A 24,823-nucleotide genomic window follows, 5' to 3' on the forward strand; every position below is an offset into this window, starting at 1 on the left:
AATACGTACACCTAAGTATATATACATATTGTTAATAATAATGCCAAAAATTTTGAATGCTTTGTTGGTTGCGTTTTAGGTAACACTTAAAGTATAATTAAAAATTTTTATTTATCTGTTTGTTAATTTTAAAGTATTTATAATACACAAGTAAGAATTTATATAAATATTCTCGTTTTCTTTTATTTGTAGAAATTTATTTATTTTTTATTTTTTAAATCACATCTTGAAATGTAAAAAAAATGCAAAAAAAAGCGAAAAATGAATAATAGATTTAAAAAATAAGAAGCCCTTATATTGATCGATGAAAAGAAGTCACTTGTTGCGTAGAAGCACATTTTTGAAATTCTATGAATTATAGAGAGTAATTATCATATATGTATATTATATTATATACACATACAAATACACAAATACGATAGATATACACTTATTTAAAATATTTAATATATAATACATAAATCGTGAATTCTATTGTGTCGTAAAATCTTAAATACAATTTACCTGATGAGACAGATTCCTATTTAAGGCCTAAATATTATTTACACATCGAATGTACCAACTTAGTTACTATATTTAATCATGGCTTTCGAGCTTTCAACTATGCATTTACAAACGTCTTTACGTTAGCATGTCGCGCCTTCAACGCTAGTCGCACTATTGTGTTTTCCGTCTATTTATGTGTAGGATATAATGCTAAGTAACACGTAATGTGTATTTACATGTACGTCCATCGTTAGTTTGTATTGAAAAAATTTATTAGCTTCCTTAATTGTTCCCGGCTGTAATGCATTTCGATATTTATCGCTGACAGAAAAACTGTACGATGTATTGCTTACTGATTTTAACGAAATTTTGTATACAAAGTTAATCTAATGAATTATAATGCCTGATTGTAACGAACTACTGTAAAAGCAATATGAATTAGATTAACTTTGTAAGGCGAAGAAGTTGTAACTACAGTGTCTTTTTTTTGTATCGAACTTTGTACTATAGAAACGCTTCGAATTAGTTTACGCAGTCTGTAATAAAAACGTCAGCAGCTTCAATTTAAGGACTAACAAATGTACTTGATTGCTATTAGCGCGTAGTGCGTAATAGAAGGAAGCTCAAAGCTAGAAATATGGAAATCTGAGCTTCGAGCTTATATTCGTATAGTCTTCCTGCCAATAAAACGATTAATTGTTAGGCGTTGCCAAAACATTGTATTTGTTCGGTGTGTACCAAGGAAAGTTAACGTCAAAATTATGTGTTGACTGTCTATGGTGAATGTTTTGGTGGCGCTCTTAAAAATAGTGTTTCAAAACGGTTGTAATATCTACAGGGGATAAGTAAACAAAATGTTGTATCTAAATCTAAGTTACTTCACCACGAAAGAGAAACTGTGATAATATCCAAGTTTTTCTGCGTGAAGTAAGAGAATACATGGAGAGCCATAGTTTAAAAAATAATTCGTTCCTTAGTATTTCATTTTTTTTGTGAAATAGATCGTTTAAGGAAATATGTAAAGCAAAAGAGAATATAAATCAGTTCTGGAAGCAAAAAACGAGTCTTATTCTTTGTAAAGATACCCTCCCAAAATGATTCTTACCTAATAATATAGGCGTTCGTAATTAATAATAGGCAATTAAAATTTTAAGTAATTTTTTAGAGATTTCGTCATAAAACAAAAGTTGTAATTCAATAAAAATTTTCAACTTAGGAGCGTTTCCAGAAGCCTTTTTTAGGGGGAAGAGCAAAATTTGGAAAATATACATTTTTATATTTTAAATATTATAATCTGTAATTTATATTTTAATATTCAAATATAAATATAAAATATTTCTGTCTGATACTATATACTCTAAATAATTGAATTCATATTAATTATCGATATGCATTAAGAGTATACCTAACAGATTTTTTAAAATGTGACATAATATTTTCAGATATTATTATACTCTTGGGGAAGGAGACGATCAACCCCATATCTGGATACGCCACTAAAGTTTATTTAAAAATGAGATGAAACTTAAATTACTCACGTTTCAGCGTCTAAACTCGCCAACACAGGAATTCACTTTCACTGACTCTAAATACCGATATATCGAGTTTTTTTCATAATAAAAAATAAGTTGAAATAAAAATAACATCGCGACCGAAAGACATTAACCGACGTTCAACACTGACTCTACAACCGCATTGCGCGCGGTCACAAGTTCGCTGAAACAAAATTTTTCTTTTTAGATTTTTGTTGATAAAAAGGGAAGGGATGGTGAAGAATTCGAAAACTTATTTTAAGTCCATTGAATGAATTTTGTTTAATAAATATAAAATGTAAATAAAATAAAAATAGAAATGCGTACATACCATTTCTTTGTCGTCAGAAATCCAAACGTCACCATTTCTCCACGAAAATTCTTTTAAATTCAAAGTGTTATGGCGTCGGTTCCGTTTCGGCGCCATTTTGCCCCTTTAATTTCAATCTGTAAAGAAAAGGACGAGTTAAAAGTCGACAAATTCAAATGAGTATAAATTGTCGATTAAACTCGAAATATATTGGGAAACTTAGTTAAAAATAGAGAATAAACGAATTAAGAAATAGAGAATAAACGAATAAAATAGAACTTGTAAAAGACGCTTAAAAATTTCATGAAAAAATAAATTCTTATAACCACAAGTCTGCTAATGTTTAATAATTATAAACAGTAAGTAAAGGTATAAAAGTGTCGAGAACACGTCCATAAGTAAATGAGATTAGTCTTTTGTACTTACGAAAATTTTAAGACGTCCAAACTCTTCAAATTCCGTCAAATGAGTGATGGTCCTTCGTCTCATCCTCAGTTCGACCCACGTTCAAACTATCGATAAGAATGACCGCTAGGTGGCAGAAGCTGACCTAACGCCAACCTATTATTGAGCATTCGAATTCCGGTTTTGAAATAATTCGAAATTATTTGGTATTGTAAAGATTTGAATCGTTATAATCTATAAACTATCATATGATTTTATTATAATTTTCTACTTTACACAGAGATGTACCAAATAACTTTAGACTTAGCTTTAAAGTTCTTGAGAATCTTAAAATACAGCACATTTCAAAGAAGACTTTAAACACCTCAAACTTACAAGAAACTTTACATAAAATCCAACTTATTTTAAATGGAAATAGTTGAGAGATTTTAATTTTAAATATTTTATTAATTTAGTAGTAATTACCTAATTAATGTAGTTGCGAGTTGGTGCAGTATCTTGGCGCCAGTTTGAATGTCACGAAAATCTGCCTAGTGAGGGCGCTTCTAAAGGCGCCAAGAAGAAAAATAATTGTTCTGTCGATAATTTCTATCAAATATACACCATTTATCATTCTACTTATTTTGATGGTACGATTTTCTAGAGTTCTGCCAAAATTTCTAAATTTTTTCCAGGAATATTTATTAACTAAATATTTAAACATTTTTCATCAGCTCAAAAATGAGAGAAAGGGATTGAGTAGGAAAAGGAAGAAGATATATCACTGTTATAAGAAAAACACGAGTATTTTTATTAAAAATAAATATACCTTATCCTTGTATTAAAATACAAACAATTAATAGCTTATCTGCAAGAAAAGAGTAACTGGATTTTTTATATTATAATTCGTTTCCCTTCAAAACGAATTTCTTTATACCGAATCGTTACTCTCATAGAGAGGTTCAGTTTCTTCTTTATAATTTATACACCATTTTATTCTGAAAAATGGATGGACGAATTTCTTAAATAAAAACATATAGTTCTTGAATTCCTGGAATCCAATTTTTTACTATTATGAAATAGTACACTTCTTAGATGAATACACTCTTCTTGGATGAATTCCAATAATCTCGCTGCAATACCTGCAAGATTAATGGGTTGAATTCAATGAAATTTTTCAATTTATATAATAATTGCTTACTTACTTCATTATGAAGGATACATTTTCAAAACAGCAACACAGATTTCTATCGGATCCGTTTCAAATGGATGAAGCAACATAGCAGCTCTGACATGTTCTTCAGGGAATATATTTGCCAAATGATAATGTATCTTTGTCCTCGTGTCTAGGAATTCACGTAACACGTCTGAAGGCATGTTGGAATACAGAGGAGATGGGATCACATTCAATTGTGGATCTGAAGTACCCAATCGTTGAATTGTTCCCGATGATGAAGCCACATTCGAATTGTTCAATGGCCACGCTTGATAAGACTCTGGCGCTGAAGCTATACGTGTCAGATGTTGATGGCATTGTTGTCCATCAGAGTGGTCCCATCTAAAATATTGAAATTTATGCTTTTAACATGTCAAAGGAGAAAAAAAAAGGTCAAAACTTACTTTATGCGAGCTCTGTAAGGCGAATCGTTGCTAGAATGTCTACTTAAGGGTCTGTGTTGTACTCCAGGAGAAGCGATAACAGGTTGTTGGGATACTGAACTGGTTTGCGATGTTTGTTGGCATTCTCTCAATCGACAAAGTCGAGGATCACAGACTGGGTTCAGAGTTAATTGTCTCTGAAGTTTTCTATGCATATTTGGTGGTTCTACCTCTGGTTTATTCAATCTTCCCGTTGTCCACATGGAAGAACGGTAACCTATCGATAAAAGTTATTACACAGTTTATAAACAACTTTTCTCAGCAAAGTTTTTAACAAGAATACAGTCATTACCTTGGGAACTTGTGGTTGTAGGTATTTGCGAACCATGGGTACCAGAATTTATTGATTGCTCGACTGTAACATTTTCTACAGATTTACTTTTCGTGACTGGAAGTAATGACTGAACACTAGTGATTACTGTTGATTTGGTTTTACATAATGGTTGATGCTGAGATACATTGGAAGATAAAGTACTTGGTAAAAGAAGATTTGGACTTGATCCTCTTGCTTGGAGGTGTTTGTGTACATGTTCTACCAATTTTTCTGTAACTGACTTTTGCGGATGTGGGCCTCTTTCTGGATGACGAAACTTACATTTATTTCCGTAAGTACATTTCTATAAAATAAGATATCGACTTATTCTACAAGTTTGTATTTTAAGAAAAAATGTATTAGCCTTCGAAAAGAATTTAGCATACTTTTGCATATGGACAAGGTGGAGCTGGATCAGATATTTTTGGAACGATCCTTAAAAAATTTTCTAATGTGGGCCCACTTCTACCCAATGGGTCATCTGGTGGCATAAAACGGTCATTTACAAAAGTGTACATTAAAATCCTCTCTTCTACGACCTTACGAAATTCTGGATTTTCCTGTGCTAAATCTCTATAATTGTCATTGCTGACTACAACACCGTCAATTTCCGCAGCTAATTTTAAAATGTAACGATCGTCATAACAAACCATTCTTTTACCACCAACCAGTCTAAAACAGAAAAATGAGAGCTACATAACGCGACATCCTGAATTCCGCTCTTATGAGACTTGTGTCGATGCGCCCACCTGGATGGTGTGAAAACCAGCAAACGATCCTTTTCTAATTCTCCCAGAATTTCTTGGTCAGCAATTGGATTATCAATTTTGGACGCCTCTTTCCTCCATTTCGGTACAAATACTGTGATTTCCCTATGCCCCCTGGTCTTAAACCAATCTACACAAATTTTAATTCCCCTGCAAGAAAATATTTCATTGTTCCCATGACTCATCGCCACGTTGCTGCCATCAATGACAACAGGTCTGAGACCCGCGGAGCATCTACTGTTTTCATTCGACACTAAACCAGTGTCTAGAACATTGTCTGATTCTTCCGATGCTTCCACTGACTTCTGAGTACTCGCGCCGAGTTTTATTAACTCGGCCAGCAGCTCATTTTGTTCGGGATCTGGACCCAACTTCTGCAATGCTGTTTGAACTAGACGTTCCGTGTAACCGAGTTTGAGAGCAAATTCTACTCTGGCTGTGTAACCTGAGAGAAATAAAACGAGTAAACACTATTACTCGCCACAAACACAATCTTCTGACGATGAGCTTATACACGGAAAAAATGGCCATATAGATCTTGCAAAAGTCTCCTAAGTAGATTTAAGTAGAGTAGACTTTTGTAGGATCTGTTATAGACCTTTGTAAAATTGACAAAGGTGACTTGACTACAATAAGAACAGCTTTGTCATATCTATAAACTCGACTCTTACTGATTCTATTAAACTCAGACCTGTTAGAGTACTTTTGTAAATTCTGAAAGAGACTTCAATAACTTCAGCTTAACATTTTTTCCGTGTAGGGAGGGGTGCGTTTTTGAGGTCAATTTCAGAGGTGATAGTTCGCTTCTGTTATCTTAAAGTCCATGGAAACAAAATTTATTTCCAAGTCATGGAAAATACGATAGCCGTAGCTTATAACAAGGGAATAATTTATGCTTCACCGGAACAGCAATTTTTATCTTCAACCCTTTGCTCTCTAAGTTTCCTGCGTGGCAGTCAGCCAGCAACACCTACATGTATATTTTCACTTCATACCATGCAAGTTAAATACAGCACACAAGAGGAGTAATCGTATTGTTATTCTAAGAACAACCCTCGATGAGTCCTTTGAGTTTTTACAAAGTATAGGAAAACTATAGAAAAAAAAAAGATAACATTGGTGGGAATATTGGCTTTATAGCAGTTCTGTGCTGATAGTTTTTACCTAATTGAATGTTTCGATCAGCAGTGTTCGCGTATTTTTATGTTACTAATTATGGTTGAGTGTATTTACAATTCACAGTCGTAAATTTGATAGGGTCATAAACGGTAACAGGGTTCCATTATTGGATTAAACAGCTGAAATTGGAAGTCTAGCAAAAAGTGACCGAAGTCAAATTAGTTTTTATTGCATGCTCTGTCTATAGGATAGTAGGGCTATAAACCTTTGCTGGGCTGATCCCTTGAGAAATACATAACTCTCTTTATCACCTCGGATAATTTACGACTCCGAATTTTTGTACACTAATGAATTAAGCGATTAATGTAGTAATCTATTTCACGCTTAAACGACTCCAATATTGTTTCAGTCATTTGCCCATGTGGAGATCAGGCTTTTTAAGATATATAAATAAATAAACTTATGGCTGTAGGATACTAAAAGTATGGAAGAAAAATAGATAATATACACAGAGAATATCATTTCATTAAAGCACATAAATATATGTATTATGAAATATACATTATGATACTGTTCGAGGTAAATGAAGGAGTTAGGACGTGACTTAATTACAAAAAAAAATTAACAAAACAAACAAATGAAAATGTAGTGTATCTTCATGCCTTCAACGAATTTGGTAAATGTTAGAACATAGTTGTGATTATTTTACTATAATACATAACACAGAACAGTTGATTAGCAAAATTAGCAACGACTGAACGATTAAGGAAATCTTACGTTTCAATGATTCGGGAAGATTATGCTGCTAGAAGGTTGTCATAAATAAAAAGACAGAAGCAGGTGAATGAGGATAACTCACCAAGGACAATTGTAAGGAACCCGACCAACTCGAATAGACTCAAATATCTACGACGCCCTGTCGCGTAAAGAACATTAGGATCTTCAGTTGAAACGCACGAAGTATCAATGCCAGGAGGGGAGAAATCCCTAAAATGTTAGAGAAATTTGTGACAGGCGTGCGCATGGTGTCATGGTCAAAATTTCAACAAGTGATTCTGAAGTGCATGGGCTCTAAATTATCGTATAACGAAGGGTACGCCAGGAAATGTTTTAATTTAAAGGTTTTAGTGGATTATATTACACATAATATAAAGGTTTACTGATCTCCATATGGGTCGATATAGAACGTATCGAATTAAATTTAGTTTCAAAAGAAGGACAGAAACTAATTTTGCAATCGATGTTAAACTTACTGAAATCTTTATCACTATTGTAGTAGTAATCGGAAGAGAACTTATAGATTATGGAAATAATGTTAAATCCACATTCATTCGGTGTAAATAAATAATTGAACTTCATAGTTTTGAAAAATGTACCTGGACTTTGCGTAGGCGGACTCCCTTCGATTGTAACATATTCTGCAAATTCGGCAGCCAAGGTATCAGAAGTGGTTCTCGATACACCTGAATGACTTGAAGAAGACACCTGTAATTTCAAGGCGGGAGACTCTTTAAAATTAACACGCTAATAAATAAAGCCTTTTATCAGAACGAATGAGCTCGAACGCAGGATCTGAAGTCTTTCACAAGGGACTAATTGATGTCTCACGACTATCCTTTTTTATGCAACTTTTTTGTAAGATGAATACACAGCTCAAAAATAATTGAAAAAGTCGTCGTGACAGAAAGTTTATGTCTCCATCACAAAATGATGATTTAATGCTCCGTGCTTAATGAAAGTCGTTACCTGCAATTCTACTTGCGAATGCACGTTTGTGGATGGAATTAAATCCTCAACTTCGTAATCACTATCGTAAGAAGAATCCTCCGCGTCAGCAGAACTGCCAGTTTCCAAAACAGTAATTTCTACGTGTCTCTGAAAATAAATGCAAGAAATTAATGTGAGTTCAGAAGACTTCCACGCGTTCCCCTTAACTAGTGTCAAGTTTTACATTCAATTGCAATATTTGTCACTTAATTCAACGATCGACAATAACACCATTACCTATGGTTTTAATTACTTGGATTTCTCTGTTTAATGTAAAAATCTTTCGATAAGATGCGAAGTTATCGTAAATAGGGCATAGTTCTTTCAGGTTGCCGGATATGACTGTTAGCAGAGATCCAGGTGAAAGTAAAGAGACGTGACAAGTACTGTTCTCTAATATCGAACTCTCCTGTTTTACAGACAGAAAATTACTAATTCAAAAACAACTGCATTAGACGCAGTTTTGAAATAATTTTCAGAACATAGTAATATACACATTTTCAATTGGTGTCATACGTATACAAATTGTCATATCGTTATTTAGTAATTTCTTTGTATAACCTCTTCACAATGGTGTTTTGTAAAAGAAACAGTAACAATTTGATTAATTCTGTGTTTTACTTGTTATCCCAGATAGCACACGGCGTCTTCAAGACGTCTATTTTATGTCCATTTTATGCCTGAACGTCTCATGACATAATTTGAATGTCTTAAAAACATCCGACAGCGTACGTTTTAAAGACTTATGAAATATACGTCCATAAGACATTTTAAAGGACGTTTTAAAAATTCATACCCTTTTGGACGTCTATTTTTTGTCTGACGTCTTATAGACGTAATTTGGACGTCCTTAAGACGTCTTTTAAGATGTCTTAAAGACATTCATTTGTAATTTCGGACGTTTCAAAGATATCTTTCGGACATTTTTAAAACTTTAAGACGTCTCTGTGCTATATGAGCATGTTGTTACTATATTTTTGCAAATTTTTTAATGTTACAACAGTAAATACACTTTTCTCATTAACAATATAGTATTCCTAGTATCGCGCGACTTTTAAACTTTGCTCTGTCAAGCACTGCTCTGCACCTTGTCCACGACTGAAAAAAAGAAGCAGCTTCAGTGAGAGCTAAGTCGACCTAGTAACTCATATCGTACAAAACAACTAATAGAAAAAAATTGTTCAATATTTTGGATTTATTTGCTGTAATATTCTATTGTAAAATTTGTTTTTGATGATCTAAACATGTACATATAAACGTACATACTCCTAAAATGAGTATCGTCAGCTTTAACGGAGAAAGTTTGAAGAGAACAACGAATCTCGGCCGGAAGTGATGAATTTCTGTAAGAAAGTTCTGTACGAACTTTCTCTCGATCAATGTAATATTACAATTTCATGTTTATTTGACAAAAGTTGCCTTTATTTGCGTCTTAAAATGAACTTCGTGGATGCAATTTAGCAGAGTATTTATGTGCTTGGTGAATAAGTTTACATTCAGATTGAATGAAAGTTAAATGTGTATTTTACGTTTAGGTTAATGTCATAAACAACGAAGGTAACTATCGTTTAATTCGTACATCAGTGAAATTGCAACAACGTATCTTTTTTTCTCGAAGTCGAATTTCTATTTTACTTTCTTATGAGCCATGCGTGGTCCTTGAAAAAGCGTGCGAAGATAAATACAGGGTGGACGAAAATTAAGTGACGACTTTAAATTGAAACATCTTTTTTGAAAAACGTTTTTAAAGTGGTTAATAAATGACAATTTCTATCAAAAATCGAGTTTTTTTTTTTGTGAAAACATATTACATGTCGAATCAAAGCATCACGCAAACTTTAAGAAAGTGGTCTTCAAGTAAGAAGAACGAAAAAGAGTCATCAATAACGTCCATTTCAAAGCTTGTTAAAAAGTTTGAATTGACAGGATCAGTGCTTGATGACCGTAAAGTTTCGAAACAGACGTTCTCGATGGCATTTTTTCATTCTTTTTACTTGAAGACCACTTTCTTAAAGTTTGCGTGATGTTTTGATTCGACATATAATATATTTTCACCAAAAAAACTCGATTTTCGATAGAAATTTCGATTTATTAAACGCTTTAAAAACTTTTAAAATTACCACTAAAAAATTTCCTTTTTGAATATAAGCACACGAGCAAAAAAAGTTTTTTGAAAAAACGTTTTTCAGAAAAGATATTTCAATTTAAAGTTCTCACCTAATTTTTGTTCACCCTGTAGTTGAAGCATTCGTCGATGACAGTATAGTGACTCGAGGTCACGTAACTATCAGGTGTCATGGGACTTATTGGTTGAAAGGAGGGACTTTTAGGGATAGCAAACGATTTGATGCTTCATTACCTTAAAATAGCATTAATGCCTCGAAAAACTTCCTGAAGACTATGAACAAAACATTAATAAATATTCTCTGACGCAAACATACCTCAAAGGTGATTTTGCATGCACAATATAAAATCAATCGATTGATTGATCGACCTGAGTTAATAACCAATTAAATTAGATGATTCGACATAGTTCTGTATAAATTCAAGATTGATATTTCACCTCACATAACTTAAATGATTTAGCAATTTATGCATGTTTGCCATTAATTAGCCTATTTATTGGAATTTTTAGGTAAGTAGAGTATATTTCAGCGTATTATCCCAAAATGATACGATCGAAAAGAAAAACAATAATAGCATTTGATCTTAAAATGCTTAATAGTGTTACCTTTTGCTAAATAGAGATGTTTAAATTGTGTACAAATAAAATTGCAAATATGAAATTTGAGAATTTCAAAATGTCAGCGTAGAAATAATATTGTCGCGGGAAATGTGAAAATCAATTTATGATATAATCATAAAAATAATTACCGATGCATTTTTAAATAAATAAATAAATTTGTATTCGCAAGTCGAAATATAAGTACTTTCACATGTATGCCATATGCATGCTCATGACTATAGTACAGATTTCTAATCATCAGAATGTAGAATATATTCTACATAGTAAATATAATAGTGAAAGACTATTTAAAATTTAATGAGGCTACACTTACTAAAACAATGAAATAATTCTGAATACAGTTGTAATTTATTTAAAAAATGAAAACACAATGCATAAAACACGATAACACAGTTCATTCATAGAAATTCAATATGTACAACACTGATACCTCATTTTTTTATATTCGTATAATTTTATAAATCACGATCACAAATATCGAATTCCAAGGAGTTCGAAACGCTAAAAATTGCAAACAAAAAAAAACAGTATTCTCGCAAGTGTCCAGGTGCATACAAGCAACAAGTGACAACACAGCAAAAGTAGCACATAAAATTGGTAACGAGTCGATTATTATAAAGCAATTGATTTTCATCGAACATTGAATGCGTAGGCAGTTAATGAAAGCAATCGTGCAACATATAAACGTGTTATTTACATTTCTTTATCTTTCCTTATCTGTACAGAAAGTAAATAGTACCTTTAAAATTTATTCAATAGCAAGAACATAATGAACCCCACAAAAGAAGCATTAACAATCAATTTATAGTAACAGTACTCTTGCACGATTAGAAGAACATTTCAATTTCCATAACTGTCAAAGCGCAGCTACCATTAATCGGATTTTCAAAGTGCAGGACTCATTATCCACGCCTGATCGTGTCTCCCGAAATTCTGTGCGCGGTATAATTGATAAAAAGGGGCTCACCTTTCCTGCGACAGTCATATCTCGTTCGAGGAATCGCAATCGATCGTATCCTTTCTCGTTCAAAGACCTTCTTGGATCCGTAGAAAACTACTATGTACACAAATCATACGCGCGTGTACACGGCGCGCACACAACGTAAATACGCGACGAGAAGAAAGATAGAATTAAGAGCGAGCAGTTTTCAGGAATACATTCCAGGCCTGATTAAAAAACACCGATCAAAGTCGACCCTCCCGCGGTGTGTAACAGGAATTCGTGATAACTCGTACGAAAAGGTTTGCACGCAGGGCGATAGCAAAGTCTAAAACACACTTCCGGGATATTCCGTTAGATCCTGGAACGGTATCGATGTGCAGAAGAAAGCAGGACAGACTCGTAGCGACTACTCGCGACGACGGCCGATCAGTGAATGGAGCGAGCGAGAGCCGCAACGTCATTACCCCTTCTACTGTGTAATATAGCAATGTCGTCACGTGCAGCGATGGCTACGAACCGTCCCTGACGCGAATCGATCGTGAACAAATGAGCGACAGTGGTGTCGATCGAAGCTCCAAGTGGTAAGTGAAAAATTACCAAAACGCTTTATTTTACAATACATAACAATGTAAGATAAATTCTGCTCAAGTTATAATAACAAATATTTTAGTAATTACAACTTAGATCGTGTTCTTAATGATAACGTGGAATAATTACATCAGGCTTTACAGTTAAACATGTAGCTGTAGAAGAAAGAATTTATGGTCAAATGTTTGACTCATCGATATCAAGTTTAAACGATGGTTAGACGTTTTAGTAACAGTATAAAATAAAATGACCTACATATTAGCTGTACCGATAATTGTAATAATGGTACTAATAATTAAGTTGTTACTTTGATATCATTATAGTAGTAATAATAATTACACCAACTTTTACAATTTGTAGCTTCTGTCATTAAGCTGGTGGCACCCAGCCGCCAAATGTTTTTTCTAGTTCTCGTGCTACAGCTAGACATAAATGGTCATTATATGGAGCTGCTACTACCTAAAATAAAATGAGTATGTGGTTAGAGAGAGCAAGAAATATTATGATATCAAATATTTTTACCTGTATTCCTACTGGCAATCCATTTTTATCTAAGCCAAGGGGCACTTGACACACAGGAAATCTTAAAACATTGAAGATACACCAATAACCAAAATTAAAAGGTCTGAAATAAGCGGTATAATGATAGCTAGCTGGAAAAGGTGACGATGAGTAAAACAGTACTCCGTTATTCTTCAATTTATCCTAAAAGAGAAATAATTATTTTATATTTGTTGTTTTAAAGAATTTTAATAAATAATACTTTACCATCAAATATGTTTTCATGTTTGCAGTTACGTTCATTGCCCATTCAGTATTTTCCTTCGGTAATATATCTTCGTCGATTAACTTTATGATAGCAGCTAGCGTTAATTCAGATTTTCCAGTTAGCAATTTTAAAAGTTCTGCAGTAGCACTTGCTCGATACTGGAAGAAATCATTTAGGTATACCCTATTTGTGAAAGCAGTAAATACTTAATACTATACAGAAATATTAGGTCACAGAAATACCTTTCCATTTGTTATACTTGATTTGAAATCTAAATCCTCTTGAGTCATCCAGAATCTCCATAATCGATAGCTATATTGAGAACCAGGTATTTTTACCTGCAACAGCGAAATGAATGTACAAAAGTTAGATATTTTTTATATAAATATGAAATTTACCTTTGTTGCTGACCCTGTAACTTCTTTAAAATGTTGTACAACTTTTAAGAGAGCAGCTTTCATATCAGCATTTACTTTACTTGCTCTTAAATCACCAGAACTCTCTTGATAGAAAATGTTAAGACTTTTTAAATCCACTACTGTGTCAAGTTTAAGGAGGGAAATTTTCTTTCCAACTAAAACTTTCAGAAAGGGTGCTAAGTCTTCTGCTCTTTTACAGATGGGTCCTGCTTCTGCCATTGAATTGGGATAATCATGTTGTCTCAGTCCAACACCTTTCACGGGTGTTAAACCTAAAAAATATTTGATCAGTATTATAAATTACAATAAAGTAAATACCTATAGTTTATTGATAATAGGAATTACAAACCTTCTGTAGGTTTGTGACCAAAAACTCCATTAAAGAAAGCGGGCATTCTGGTAGAACCACCAATATCGCTACCAATTGAAATTGCAGCTCCACAAGCAGCAATAATTGCACCTTCGCCACCACTACTTCCACCAACATTCCGAGTAGTATTATATGGATTACAAGTTTGTCCATACACATTATTTCTAGATTCAGTCCATAAATTCAGTTCAGGAATGTTTGTTTTTGCTATTAAAATTCCGCCAGCATTTTTCACAAAGTTTACTACTGTTGCATCTTCTTTAGAACGAAAGTCACATCTATTTGTTAAACCCATTGTGTGGAGCATACCTGAGTGATTAGTATTATTTATTAGAATAATTATACAAGTACAATTATCATGTAGCATTACCTTTGGCTTCAATACTTTCTTTCGTTGTAAAGGGAACACCAAGGAAAGGTTTTTTCTCTTTTATAGTATTAATATCTTCTAATTTCTCTAGAAATCTATCTACCTCCTTAGCTTCTTCTAAGGCATCATGATATCTATCTTCTACCACAGCATTTATTATTCCATTTACTTCCTTTGCTCTATCTATGTACGTCTGAACAACCTCCACACATGACACCTGTTTTGTTCTACAATTTGCATATATTTTAATAACAGTAATAAAGAAGATTAAACAATGAAAACTACCTGATTTTTTCAGCCAATTCTGATGCACTCATAAGCAATAAATCATTTTTTATTGGTGTCACTTTTTTTACTTTTTGATCATAATAAAGTCCAAAACAGAAATCCACGACAAAGTCGAATATTGCATGAAATTGAATGAGTAAACATTTTAAGAAGTCCTTTACTATCATTTTTGATACTTCAAGTATCGATGTACATGCCCCATTTTCCTAAACAATAAAATTATCTTTAAATATAAGAATAATTTTCCGATTAATCGAAAAGTGTTATCATTATACGTGTAAATTTTCTACTTGCTTTATATCTTTCGATTAGAAAATATTTGGAATCGCATTTTTAAATATAACGATGAATTTAGTGAATCAAATATAATTTTTACCTTAGATTTTACCGTCTGTGAGGTACACATAGTGCTTGTTGTTTATGAAAGCGTTAACTCAGCAAGTTTTATTACATCCTTTTAAATACTTGCTTATTGATGGAACTGTTCTATATACATACAGTGTGCATATACGTATTTATATTTGCATTTGTGCAATCATGTGATTTGAACCTTGGGGACAAAGTTTTATTTTATAATTATCACTGATTGGGTGATACCATAATTAGGAGTAGGATTTATTTACTATAGCGCTGTAATTACTGAATATGTCTGCAACGTTAGGGAACTAAAAAATATAAATGTGAACACTAAAATTTGTGTTATATGCATATATATATATGAATATAAACTTAATATATTTTTTTAGAAAATTTCACGATAAGGTATATGAAACTATAGCTTGAAGTTTTTTTGTCCATGAGATATTTATCGAGTCAAATACAGAGGACTCAATCTTTAAGTTAAAGTCTTGTTTAATTTATTAGTTCATATAGAAGTTGAGGACAAGAAGCTGTTCTAAGAGCTCCACAATTTATTCTGCAATGATATTCGTTAATAAAAATTGTTTATTTATTATAAAAGAAAGTTTAAGCACTTGTAGAAATCATCTACCATAAAATGATCATAAAGCCATCTAACGACGACCAATAAACTAATACTCTTATTAAATACATTATAAATTATATCAATAAATCTTCGAACGCTCGTCTTTTAAGTTTGACTGAAGGTGACAATAAAGAAAATTAAGTATTCGTTCATTAATTTACTAACAATTTGAAGGTGCAAAATTGCTAAAGGAATTCAAGAATTTATTACGTAAATGTTGTTTATTTGTGAATTTATTTTCAATCTGAGCATCAGGACAACTCATTGGAACTTAAAAGATTATTACAGAAAAATATCATCCGAAAATATTTAGATAATTATTGAAAAAACACAACTTTTTCAAGTAGTCAAATGATTTTTCCAAAAGTGGAGCTGTCGAAAAAATGTTTGCCACCAGGTAGCGCCCTGTGCATCCTTAAAGAGCGGGAACAACAGGTAAGCAAAAACAGTTTATGACCGATACGTATGTACAATACAGGTTAAATTAACTGAGAACGAAGTACAGAATTATTCAAAATTTAACATGCCTAAAATAAAAAGAGAAAAAGTGGTATGTATCAGTAAAGTGATATTTGTAGTATTTATGTTACTGTAATTTATAAACATTAAACATTAAATATCTTTTAGAACGAAGCCATTGAAATGCTTTGGCAGAACAAGAGGGACAAACAAAGGAGAAAGAACGAAGTGGAAGAAGAAAAGCAACTGACACAAATTCACAGTCAATGTAAAATAACACATCATAAAAAACACAGGAGACAACATCCTATAAGCTTTTCGAAGCAAACAATACTCTCCGAAATGAAGTCTCATATGATTCACAGAGACTGGAGTAAAGTTAAAAATTTATTTTTGTTGTTACTTCATTCATCCACTGAGATAGAACCTTTAATATGGCGTTATGGTTTAATACTTACATTGTATAGTAACATAGATAACATAGATAATATTTCTCAATTTTTTAACATGTGTATTGGTAGTCGAGATACTGATAAAGATTTGTTATTAAAAAATTTTTTGTTATTTTCACGTCATAAACAGTAAGCTTATACAAATAGAAAATTGTATACAATTATTATTTTTTATAAGTGTATATATACACTGTTGCCTATACCAAAGAATCAAGCAAGTAATTTTGTACAAAATAAATGCAATTTTTTTATTAATGTGTTTGACATCATTAGTATGCTACTAACAAATTATATACTTCCTTTAAACTTCCTTTTGTCCATTTATTTTCCTATTAGACATTAATTAAATACAGTTAGAATTAATTTTTTAATGAAATAAATTATTTTAAAATAGATGATATACAGGGTGTCCTTCGTAACTTTTGCCACGATTTTTCAGGCTCTTTCGATAATTCTAGAAGAAAATTTTTCCAGCAAAAGTAAGTCAGCTTCAAATGCACTACAAACTGCGGTATTAAAAATTTCGAAAAAAATTTTTTTTTCCAAAGAAAATCGAGTTGAGTTTTAGTTTTTTAAAATGACATCATATATTTTTGATATCATACTATTGTAATTGATGTCAAGACAAATTCAACAGCCTACTATATCATGTCCTTGAAGTGGCCTTAAGTTTGGAAGTATGCTGTAGATCAACATAAACATTAATTACACGTTTAAAATGGTAAATCTTCAGCTGAAAAAATAGCCATCAACATTTCAAGCCTAATTCGGTATATTCTTAAAAAGAAAAAAATGTTTGTTAGAAATTTTTAATATCGTAATTTGTAACTCAGTTTAAGCTGACTAATTTTCTCTGGAAATATTTTTTTCTCAAATTATCAGAAAAGCCTGAAAAATCGTGACAACTGTTACGTGGGACACTCTGTATATCAAGTCATATTCTTCATTTCAAATCTTTTTAAACATTAGCTTCAATTTAAAATTGGCATATAAATAATTTATACCTTTTTATTAATGAAAATTCGCCACACACGTGCGATTAGCGAGCCATCTATCGGAGCAGAGTGACATAACTTTATGATGTTGCATGTATTGTATTTCGTATTTCGCAAATTAGTTCATCTTGACTTTTCTTGTCCACTCAAGGACCTACTTTGTTCTTAGCAAACGTTTAAAATATTTGTATAAGTAATATATATGGAACACGATGTTTGATTTGAAAGCGTTAACAAATTTATGGATGCCTTTATAAATAATTGGCACGGAGTAACAAAATGCCAACCCAACATATGAGTTTACGTGATATATTGTGATATTTATGTACTACAGTGTATTTTTCATAGTTTTGTCAAAATGGATTTTGGTACTTTGTTAAGTGTGGCACAGAAAAATGAAACTAACAAACAGGTGATTTCATATTTTCTATCTTCTGCATATTTCTTTTTATTGCACAAGTATATATCATTTTGTAAAACTATTTAATATGTTTTATAGCCGATCGCCTGTTATCAAACAAAATTTGCTCCACCTAAAAAGCCAACGAAACAAGCGAAGACGCTTTCTGAAAATATAAAAAAATTTTTGGCCCGTAAGGAAGAGGAAGAAAAAAGAAAAGCTTTAGAAGAAAAGAAGAAGAAAGAAGTAAGTATCTTATTCAGTACATGGAAGTTGTAAATATCTGTTATACAATTGAACAATGCTTTGTTATGATTGTTTTTTATTTTCAGAATTTATTGGCACTACGTGATCATAAAGCACAAAGCAGAATAAATAAACATTTGAAAGTATGTAAAGCAGCCAACAAATCTGTATTAGAAGATGCAATTGACAATGAGAATACAGCTGTTACTATGGCAGGTATGAATATTATATAATTAATATATGTCTTTGTTACATTTAACCACCATATGAGTGTAACAAGAATTTTAATATGCAGCATAAACTGTTTAACACCAAATATTTATCCTTGTAAATATTGTTAAAAGTATCTTCAGCGGCATGCAATATGTTTGTATGTTACCAAAACCTTGATCAAGTTCGGATTACTTCAGTCCATTTAAAAGTTTTATTAAGTTTGTATAAATTATGAATTTTTATATATTGTTAGTGAATGAAGTATATAGATACTCATATATCAAAAAAATTATTTATCTTTTAATAATATCGTATATCATATTTTTTTATTACATAACATCATAAATATTAAATTTGATTATGATTATAACGTAATCAAATTTTCTTCATAGGTAAGAAGTAGCAATAGTAATTAGTATAATCATATCACATTAAGTTGTTTAAGTAGTTTTCTATACATGACGATTTAATTATGGATTTTTAGTTCTAGTATGGTATTTACTAAATAACAGTTTGATTGTAATTGTTATTGCAAATTATTAGAAGAACTATTTATGAATTTAAACTATAAATGAAATGAAGTTGGAGCTATTGGTTGTGATCTAAAGAAATTAATGCAATGGTGTGTGTGATCAATGATCTTCACATTAATGAGTATTTGGAAGTATCAGTCTCTATCCATAATGGGCAGTATTTTTGCCCGCAGGTAATTGAGTATGAATATGTACAATCATCGCAATGCCTTCTTACTTTTCCACCGTCCAACAGGGCAGTGGGGTTTTGTGGATTTACATGGCAGAGGATTCCAAGGGATTAAGGTCAGAGTAAATCTAATTCTAGAGTAGTCTAGAGGGAAAACTCTAGATTGATTATTATTATTGAACAAATTGCCCCAGACATTTAGTGCATAAAGTAAAAAGTCATAGTACCTTTTTATATATCATTTACTTATTCTAATAATATGCTATTTTCATTGTCAAAAATCTAGAGTAAAATCTGGTTATGCAGTATACATGTATTTAATATTACACATATGCATTACAATTATTGTAATTATAATTTCTATAGTATTGGGAAAAAGATGAGTATTCATATTATTATTGGGAAATTTTTCTTTTACTTTAAGAAAATATAAACGTATATGTATATAAAATATTATTTATTAATACTAATAATTCTATATATACTAATAGAAATAGTAATATAAATAATAATTTAGTATATTCCTTTAAAAAAATGAAGTTAAATTTAGTTAAATTTTGCACAAAATTATATTGTTAAGTATAAAAGACTATACTGATAACTTTATGCACTTACATTTTCAAGAATTTTGCTTTTCTAAAAATAATAAACATCATCACTTTTTAACATGGAAATTGTTTATCAATCAGCAAAATGGTATAAGTTATTATTGAACTTAAATATTAATAAAAAGTCGCATGTTTTGATTATGTTCTTTTAAATGTTTTAAATATTGTATATCTCTGTTTAAAAAGAAGTACCTGGTTTTCTGTTATTTATTATCCAAGTAATTTTTGAGTAGATATTTTAACTTTACTTCATTACAACTACTTATGTTTGATGCAAATTACTAAATTGCTTTATATGGTTTGTTAGAGTATACATGTTATTGTAGGCAATTTCAATCTTTGAATATACATTTATTCATTTCATTTACATTTCATATATTTTTTTGTATATCAACAGACATTTAATCAAAATATTTATGTTTGATATTTATAATATCGTAGATCTGGTATTTATAAATTTTTACTTTATCAAAAAAACTGTAGTAAGAAATAATAATTACATAGGGAAAAAACTAATTTGACTATATTATAATATAAAATAAATATGTTTGAGGTATCTATTTTGGCTGCTTTAGATCATCAGAAGTCTCACATATTATAAAAGTTATTTATGGCTTTACAGTATTTTTGCTTTGTATTTGTAACAATTATTGCTTTTTGTGTTCTTGTTTACATTTTTATTATTTTTACAGCATTATAAAAAACTCTCAATTTTTACTATAAAAAATTTTCAATTTTTTACAAAATTGAGAAAAATCTTTCATTTAGTTTTTATTAAAATAATAAATATAGAAGGTATTTCTTTGTAATATTTATTCATAGTTAAATTATATCATTATGGTATTTAAATTCAAAGAAAATAATTTACTTGTACACTTCTAGGCACATTTACTGAATCTGAAGAGTAAAAGATAGAATAATACAATGATTTTTAAAACTTCAAAATTAATTTCTTAAATAATATTTATACAGGCTGTTTTAAAACATATGGACTTTGGGGATATGAATAGATGAATAAATATATTCACAATGAATATATTTAATATTCACTAATATTCAATGTTATCTACTTGTGTATTATAAATTATAGATGTTTGGTGCCACCATGCACCTTCACAGGGAGAACTTATAATTTAAGACTTGGAAACCCTGTTTTCACTACTACCTGCCTTCCCTCTTTTATGTACTATGATATATGGGTTCTACCAATTTGAGAATCTTTGTTTCCATTCAACTGAATAATGGCATTTCATGTATATAATAAAGTACAATTTATTAAGAATTGTAAGACAATATTAAGCATTGTCCTATAATCAATCTTTCATCATTGCTTGAATAATACAAGAATTTTTCTTTAAAAAAAGCTAGTAGCTACTTGGAAACAATACTGGTGTTCATAAATAGTTGACACAGAGAAAACGAAATCATTGTTTCTATTTACATGTTGAATTTGCAATTGATACTTCTACTATTATATTATATCTTTTAAGAATGACACGAAAATAGATACAGCGAATTTAATTTATGTGACTGTTTTTCATTTTATAGTAAGTACTGTTATAGCCATGTGATATAGCAGTCAAAGTATCAATAGCACAGAACTCAATTGTTTTTAATTCTCAGAATAATCATGTTGTTAAAATTGTGTGTGAATTAAACAATCTTATTTAAGTTCAAGTCATTTTAATTTCTATAGGTTTTTACATCTATACATTAGTTTGTTGCAAGCAAATATTGCACAAATAATTTTTTTGTTTCTTTCAGGTCCCTCTCAACCCGACGAGGACGATTATGGATACGTGTCACAGGAAGCTTCTGCATTTTACAATCAGTTAATGGATAAATACAACAATGCCCCTCCGCAAAAGCCACTTTTTAGTGATTGTCGAAAAGGAACAGTAAAAGACATTGCATCTACGAAGGTAAGAAAATATGTACAGTAACTCCCGAATCAATAAAATTAAATCACGTCGCTCAATATCTTAGGATAGAGTAAAGCAAGCATTAAAACAACAAGAAGCAGAAGAAGCTCTAGGACATCGTAGAAAAAGAAAACACTCTACGAAGGAAACAGAAGTAGAATCAGAAGAAAAAGTTAGGAAACCTATTGAAGATGATAAGAGAGAGAGAGAAAAAGAAAAGGAGAAAGAGGAGAAACCAAAACCTAAAAAGAAATCTATGCCGCCGCCGATAGATTTTAGTGAATTGCTTAAAATTGCAGAAAAGAAACAACATGAGCCTATTATAATTGATGTCAAGCCAAAAACTGAAGAACCAGAAAGATTAATGACGTCGCGGCAGATGAAAGAGTACGCAAAAGAGAAGGAATGGAGAGAAAGAAAAGAACAACGAAGTAAAATCGTTACTACAAATAAAGAAGGAAGCAGCACTGCATCTAGTAAATCTAGTAAACCACAGGATAACCGTAGTACTACTAATTTAATTAATAAAACGTCTAAGTCGTCTGAGAAGTTAACAACACCTTCAGTTTCAAACAAACCTCTTCCAAAAACAACTGGAATGCCAATTCCCAAGAAGGTTGTTGAGAAAGTTACTGAAAATAAGTCTATCGTAAATAAGCCTAGTGTAAATAAATCGAGTATATCAAAAACTTCGGAGAAAGATATACTTTTGGAAGAACGAAGAAAATTGGAGATGGAGAGGAAAAAATTAGAAGAAATGCGACAAGCTATTGAAGATGAGAAAAAAAAATTAAAATTGAGCAAAATTAAGATTGAAGACACGAAAAATGTAAAACCTGAAAAATCAGCGCCGAAAGTGAAAATTCCAGAGAAACAGATTCCACCAAAAAGTCTGAAACCAAAAGAACCAGTGACAAAAGTAGTTAAATATGGTACTCCTGAAATGTCGAACACGCCTAAAATTAAACAGTTTCCACCGGCAGATCTCAAACAAATTAAGTCAAAGCATGCTGTTCCATTGAAAAATATGAAGAAACCATTTGCAGCTCATAAGCGTAAGCATTTCAACTTTAATACTAGTATTAATACTTTAATACTTTTATATTAATTTACTGGAGAAGTTAGAACATTCTTTTAGTGTGCTCACTGAATTTTTAATGAAATTTACAGGCCGCATACAAGATGATGAAGAAGAATATGATTCTGAACTTGATGATTTCATTGATGATGGAGTAGAAGATGGATCTGAAGATTATAGTAAATATATAAGTGAAATATTTGGGTATGACAAAAATAAGTATAAGAATGTAGATGATAACGATGATGATGCAGCCATGGAGAGTAGTTTTGCACAGCAACTTAAGGAAGAATATGTATCTACTAAAATAGGTAACATCAATGAACTGAGTTATGCAAATTAAATATGACTAATCGATATCGATATTTATTCCCCTTTTTATATGTGTTTTTAGGTATATTGGAAGATTTAGAAGACATGCGTATGGAGGCTCTTGAAAAGAAGCGAAAGGCTTTTCTAAAAAAGAAAATAAAACGTTAACTAAAGAAATTTGTAAATTTTTATTAAAATTTATTTAATAAAATCCTCTGCTTATATAATGTTTTATCGCATTTTCGTTTTGTTTTATTAAAAATTGAATCCTTTGGACACGTGAAGATTCGATTCATTTGAATATTTTCGAACTGTCCCACCACAAATTCAGAATAAAACAGTTCAAGTCTTTTTATTATTCTGAGTTAGTTTTATAAAACCAATTTTACGAATTTTCATTCATGTTTGAAAGTTAATAATTTATTTTGTATGAATCTAGCATTCAGTTAACAGAGTAATTCTGTGTGACAAACTTCAACATACGTATTTTTACATACACAGTTAAGTACTTCAAATTTGATAGAAGCTGGTTTCTAATAATGTAATTTATATACGAGCCGCCGATTCCGACAATTCGTTTCAAAATGTTCGTCTATTATTATGTGGAAATCATCAAAAAGATTAGTAATTAGCTGTTTTCATTTCATGACTCGATGCAGTCATAATAATAATCTCGACATGAACGATTTAGATGACATATTGGAATACAACCTCCAACACGTTACAGGTAATTTTTTTAACTATGTCTTTTCCTTAATTATTTTCTTAATAATTTTTTGAAAACTAAATTGTACACCTTTTTATTATTCTGACTGTGAGAGACTGAAATTGTCTTGTTTTATTATTAACACCTTACATTACATGTATACTCAATGTAATTAAAGTACAGCTCCTCCAGGAACTTTTCAGCCACAAATATTTACGATACCAGTACAACCATTACGTCAAGAAGATATTCAACATAGACCAGATGTGCCAGGTTCACGTTGTTCATCGCCAGAAATTGTTATGAAAGTACGAAAAGCTATCGAGGAAATGAGTCAACTAAGAAGCTATACAGTAACTGAAGAAGCGCATGCAGAGAGTAAAACTTCTTATGAATCAGTGTTACATTTGGAAACAAATTCCTTAAAGGAAAGTTAATAAACATGAATTCAGTACGTCATTAAGCCATACATAGTAGGTTTCTTTCATTATATACAGTAATCGTACAAATGTATTAGTGTACGATTATTAATTAATTATGAATTAATACGCAAATGACAATTTAAAGTAGTATTTTATTTGTAGCATTGAAAAAAATAATCTATCATTCTACATACATAATTATTTGTATTCATTAAAACTAAAATTAAAAAATTCATATTATAAAAACACATCAATAGATTTATGACTTTTAATATTTAGCAGAGTATTATTTTGTATAACAAATAGTAAAAGTATTTTTTCATTAAAAAAAATGATATTTGAGCAGAAATATGTGCAGAAACATTATGCTATATTTAATAGTATCACATTTTGAATAAAGTCAATTTTTTTAGTTTTATTATGCTATTAATTACATATTTGAAAAACAAAGTATAAAGTTTAAGTTATTTTAACATTTGTGTAAGAATATAAA

The 24,823-nt window shown here is 30.9% G+C and overlaps 5 protein-coding genes across 7 annotated transcripts; 3 read left to right on the forward strand and 2 right to left on the reverse strand.

Moving 5' to 3' along the window:
- Positions 1 to 3,499: 3,499 nt before the first annotated feature.
- Positions 3,500 to 12,434, reverse strand: Regnase-1 (zinc finger CCCH-type containing protein regnase 1). 2 transcript variants are annotated; one of them, XM_076386734.1, is made up of 10 exons: positions 12,051 to 12,434; positions 8,317 to 8,445; positions 7,947 to 8,055; positions 5,434 to 5,896; positions 5,071 to 5,356; positions 4,847 to 4,988; positions 4,664 to 4,759; positions 4,333 to 4,588; positions 3,918 to 4,270; positions 3,500 to 3,854 (listed from the first exon to the last, which is right to left on the reverse strand). In XM_076386734.1, exons 1-9 carry the CDS (start codon positions 12,066 to 12,068, stop codon positions 3,922 to 3,924), a joined length of 1,848 nt encoding a protein of 615 aa, XP_076242849.1. In that variant the 5' UTR covers positions 12,069 to 12,434; the 3' UTR covers positions 3,500 to 3,854; positions 3,918 to 3,921. The 2 variants fall into 2 exon arrangements, with proteins under 2 accessions (XP_076242849.1, XP_076242848.1); XM_076386733.1 differs by having other exon boundaries at positions 4,664 to 4,988.
- Positions 12,435 to 12,608: 174 nt separating this feature from the next.
- On the reverse strand, positions 12,609 to 15,316 carry LOC143184509 (fatty-acid amide hydrolase 2). The gene is made up of 9 exons (XM_076386796.1): positions 15,207 to 15,316; positions 14,828 to 15,036; positions 14,543 to 14,769; positions 14,152 to 14,481; positions 13,782 to 14,074; positions 13,626 to 13,721; positions 13,383 to 13,541; positions 13,137 to 13,319; positions 12,609 to 13,073 (listed from the first exon to the last, which is right to left on the reverse strand). The coding sequence occupies exons 1-9, from the start codon at positions 15,234 to 15,236 to the stop codon at positions 12,984 to 12,986; spliced, it is 1,617 nt and encodes a 538-aa protein (XP_076242911.1). The 5' UTR covers positions 15,237 to 15,316; the 3' UTR covers positions 12,609 to 12,983.
- Positions 15,317 to 15,916: 600 nt separating this feature from the next.
- LOC143184781 (uncharacterized) lies at positions 15,917 to 16,969 on the forward strand. Its single transcript, XM_076387244.1, has 2 exons — positions 15,917 to 16,365; positions 16,443 to 16,969. Exons 1-2 carry the CDS (start codon positions 16,339 to 16,341, stop codon positions 16,857 to 16,859), a joined length of 444 nt encoding a protein of 147 aa, XP_076243359.1. The 5' UTR covers positions 15,917 to 16,338; the 3' UTR covers positions 16,860 to 16,969.
- Positions 16,970 to 17,844: 875 nt separating this feature from the next.
- On the forward strand, positions 17,845 to 23,441 carry LOC143185265 (protein SPT2 homolog). The gene is made up of 7 exons (XM_076388149.1): positions 17,845 to 18,133; positions 18,221 to 18,367; positions 18,454 to 18,583; positions 21,655 to 21,812; positions 21,877 to 22,867; positions 22,983 to 23,201; positions 23,285 to 23,441. Exons 1-7 carry the CDS (start codon positions 18,080 to 18,082, stop codon positions 23,368 to 23,370), a joined length of 1,785 nt encoding a protein of 594 aa, XP_076244264.1. The 5' UTR covers positions 17,845 to 18,079; the 3' UTR covers positions 23,371 to 23,441.
- Positions 23,442 to 23,553: 112 nt separating this feature from the next.
- Positions 23,554 to 24,601, forward strand: LOC143185266 (uncharacterized). Of its 2 annotated transcripts, none has more exons than XM_076388151.1 (2): positions 23,554 to 23,929; positions 24,092 to 24,601. In XM_076388151.1, the coding sequence occupies exons 1-2, from the start codon at positions 23,803 to 23,805 to the stop codon at positions 24,343 to 24,345; spliced, it is 381 nt and encodes a 126-aa protein (XP_076244266.1). In that variant the 5' UTR covers positions 23,554 to 23,802; the 3' UTR covers positions 24,346 to 24,601. The 2 variants fall into 2 exon arrangements, with proteins under 2 accessions (XP_076244266.1, XP_076244267.1); XM_076388152.1 differs by having other exon boundaries at positions 24,101 to 24,601.
- The last annotated feature ends 222 nt before the right edge of the window (positions 24,602 to 24,823 follow it).

Source organism: Calliopsis andreniformis, chromosome 10 (assembly GCF_051401765.1).
Source record: "Calliopsis andreniformis isolate RMS-2024a chromosome 10, iyCalAndr_principal, whole genome shotgun sequence".
NCBI classification, from domain to species: Eukaryota; Metazoa; Arthropoda; class Insecta; order Hymenoptera; family Andrenidae; genus Calliopsis; species Calliopsis andreniformis.